At 31.9% G+C, this 3,570-nt stretch overlaps 1 protein-coding gene across 1 annotated transcript; it reads left to right on the forward strand.

Annotated features, from left to right (window-relative positions):
- Nucleotides 1-1,248: 1,248 nt before the first annotated feature.
- Nucleotides 1,249-3,284, forward strand: LOC133806919 (uncharacterized). Its single transcript, XM_062245012.1, has 6 exons — nt 1,249-1,309; nt 1,450-1,511; nt 2,155-2,285; nt 2,550-2,640; nt 2,752-2,826; nt 3,267-3,284. Exons 1-6 carry the CDS (start codon nt 1,249-1,251, stop codon nt 3,282-3,284), a joined length of 438 nt encoding a protein of 145 aa, XP_062100996.1.
- The last annotated feature ends 286 nt before the right edge of the window (nt 3,285-3,570 follow it).

The raw sequence follows: 3,570 nt of genomic DNA on the forward strand, positions 1-3,570 counted from the left end.
TAGAGCATACGTCAATAATCAAGCACTAACACTTAAACTTATATCCAAAATAAACTATATGATTTTGGTTACTAACTTGTTAAGATGGATCCAACTTTTATCCATCTCCAACGAATTTGTATTTGATGTTGTTCTCTTACTAAAATCTTGTTTTTTGTCTCGGTTTAACAACTGTTAGACAAGACAATCACATTATTTGCGGTTGTAATATCAGGGTCATGACAAGGTCATTCACACACATGCTTTTAAAAGAAAACATGCCTTGGTTGAATTTCAGTATATTTGGGTTATTGAAGTTTAAAGCTTTATCTACTGGACTTGATTCACAGTGTTAACCTTGTATTTTTTTTTCAATGGTGCTTTTGTAAGAAATATTTTCTGTCCCTACTTAAAGATTATTTGTCGCCTAATTGAGTTTTGGTGCATCTTTCTAGGTTTATTCGGGTGGAATTGTTGAAAGAGAAATTGTTAGAAAACAATAAGGAGATTTTTTTTTAATCTCATCAAATTAGATCATGCATATCAGTATATCACTACAGTTCCTTCCACTTTGAGTGAACTATCTTAAACTTGTCCATGATTATCACCCAAAAGGTTTCATCCCTCATTGGATGGTTGGTATAATTAATTTTAAAGCTTATGCAAATGACAAATATCAACAAAGCATACAACAAAACTTTATGCTAGATAAAACTATAAACAAAGTGTCTTACATCAAATAAATGTTAGACTATATATTACTCTGTTTATTGTGAATTAGTTTTGAGTTGAAACTCCTCTATAAATCTTAATCGAGTACATTTAACTTAGTCCTATATATAAAAATAAAAATGTGTAATATATTCAAGAAAAATTATAGCAAATAAATAAAGTCAAGTTAGCTAGTACTGTATGCTAAATACTGATTGCTAAAAGAATCAGAAAACTCATCATGTCAGCACTGATTGCAAGCTATACGTGGCTCATTTAGTAGCTGGCTTCCATGCCATTATATGAGATTAAAATTAAATTTTTTTTGGAGTTATCCTCTCTATTTTATTAGTTCTTTAAACAAGAACCACGAAAATACACCTGTTTGTTATGTGCCTTGTCTTGAATTTTTTACCAATAAATTTACTGTACTTCTCAATTGCAATTGTTTCTTAATGAAATTTTCTCTTGATGTAATTGTTTCTCAATGATCAAGACAAATGGAATAATTGGAAAAGTAGATTCCTAGTTGGATGGGGATCTGGGAAACGTAGCAAAATGTTGAGTGTTTGTGCTGAGTGTTGTGTTTTGGGATTCTTGTACAAGTCTGGAAAGACAGGTTGCTAGTTTATGGTGCTATTGAGACTAGGTACTATTTGTGGTATATTATGACTAACCTTTCTTCTGTTTCTTCTTAGTGGTGGTTTAGGCACCTATGGTTTGTTTAAAATTTGTCAAGTGGCATTGCCTCTATTGTAGTGTTGGAAGGAAGTGTTGTAGAATGTAAAAGAAGTGAATGCATTAAAAAACATATACAATCGGTAATGTGTTTATAAAAAAGAAGTGAGGCTTGTGCCTCTTGTTTCCGTACTTACCTTTGAATTTGATTCATCTAGTTAGTGGATTTATTTGTTACCTCTAACTTAGTTATAAACATCCTAAATTTATTTGGTTTCAGTCTAACTTTGAAAACTATCCAAATAAGAGAGTTACATTTGCTATGTTTTGATTATTGATAAGGCGGCCTCTCTTGATAAATACAACCTAGAATAAAAGGAAATATATATAAGAAGGGAAAATATACTGAAGTTATTAAGATGCGGATTCCCTGATTACCCCTAAGAAATTTTAAGCAAGTTTACCCTCTTTTGATCTCGTTTAAATGCCTTATGGTGCTCTTAGTTTGTTCTGTGTATTGATTCATTAAGTCTCTTTCTGAGAATATTCTGGCTTACTGAGCTGTAAAACAGAACGATCAATTTTTTATTTTTATAAAATTCTTGGATTTTAATGGTCATAGGATCATAAGTTCAACATCTAGCCACCCAAATTGGAAGGGATAACTCTTCAATAGCAAGATTGAAGCTTAATATGCTAATTAGTTTCATCTAGCTGAATTTTGAATTTGGCCAGTGAAACCAATAGATAACTCGTTTAACTGCATTTTATTTTATTTTCTTTCAGAATCCCTACACTGTGAACATTCTTATGGCTGGTTATGACAAGGAGACAGGCCCATCTTTGTACTACATCGATTACATTGCAACACTTCATAAACTTGAGAAGGGAACAGATATTTCTCATCATTATTTATGGTTTGCAGTAGGATAGATGGGAACAGAATATCAGGAAGCATACCTGGACTTATTGGGAACTGGACCAAACTTGAAAGACTGTAAGTATTGAATTTTTATTTTATTTACCTTGTTTTTGCTATCTTATTTAAAATTGGTCTCAATAGTTAACAACTGTTGAAGTTTAGTTTATTATGAAATGATTAATAATAGGGTAGAGTAGTGAATTGAATTTGAGAATTGCATTTTTGAATTACATAAAAGTTAAATTGGTAATGTTTTCAGTAACTTATGGAGGACTGCCTCTGAAGAGTTGCAGCACCTTGAAAAAACAATGTATATTTCAGTTCACCAAGCAGCTGAAGGTCATCGTCAGGTTGCAGTAGGTTTTATATAAATATTTACATTGCATCTTATAAGGAAAATGGAAAAAACTATTTGTACTGGGAAATGGATTTTAGCTTGGGCTTTGTTTACTGTTAACTAGGTTAGGAAACACATTAGAAGCATTTTGAAGCTTGGAATGTTGATGAATAATATATGCGAGATGTCAGAAAACACAGTCTGCATTTTTATTATAATCAAATTGATAGTATTTTAAGTCTAAAAACAAAACAAAAAAGTTCTTCTCAACCTCTTTAGTAAGTGTTTTTTTTTCTTTCCTTTGAAGGAAGCTTGTTGAAATCATTTTGTAATCAAAAGCAAGAAAACTTGGAGTGTGGTGTGTGAAGACAAGAGAGATTAGATCGTTGTGAGTTCTGGGGTTTCTTTGTACAGGGAAGTGAGAATATTATAGAAGAGGGTAACACCATTGTTTTGTACTACCATTACAGATTAGTACAGAGGAGAAGAAACAGCTCTATATATATCTTGGTGTTTACATTCTATTATTGTTCTAATATTCTCTAGTTCAATTGATATTTGTTACTTACTGTTCGAATTTTTGGTTTGAACAAGTGCTGTCAGTTTTGCTTTCTTGGTTGTATGCATTGTCTATTGCAGGTTAGATCATTAGTCTAGAAGATGTGTACTAAAGAGAGGTAGGTGTGGTGTTTGATTGAGTGACTATATAGGGACCTTGTTGACTCTGCTACCTTGGACGTACGACCTAATTATTTGTTCTGAAACAAGTAAACTACTTCTCTTGTTCATCTTCTACAATATATGCTATTACTAAGTTGTACTTTTGTTAGGGTAGTGAATGTTTAGGTAATTTCTAATTGTAGTAAAGTTGCTTTCATGGAGATAGATAACTAAGGACTCGAAAGCTTGGTCTAAATGCTTATCTAGTTATCTTATTGGAGGC

This window comes from Humulus lupulus, chromosome X (genome assembly GCF_963169125.1).
Source record: "Humulus lupulus chromosome X, drHumLupu1.1, whole genome shotgun sequence".
In the NCBI taxonomy this organism is placed as follows: Eukaryota; Viridiplantae; Streptophyta; class Magnoliopsida; order Rosales; family Cannabaceae; genus Humulus; species Humulus lupulus.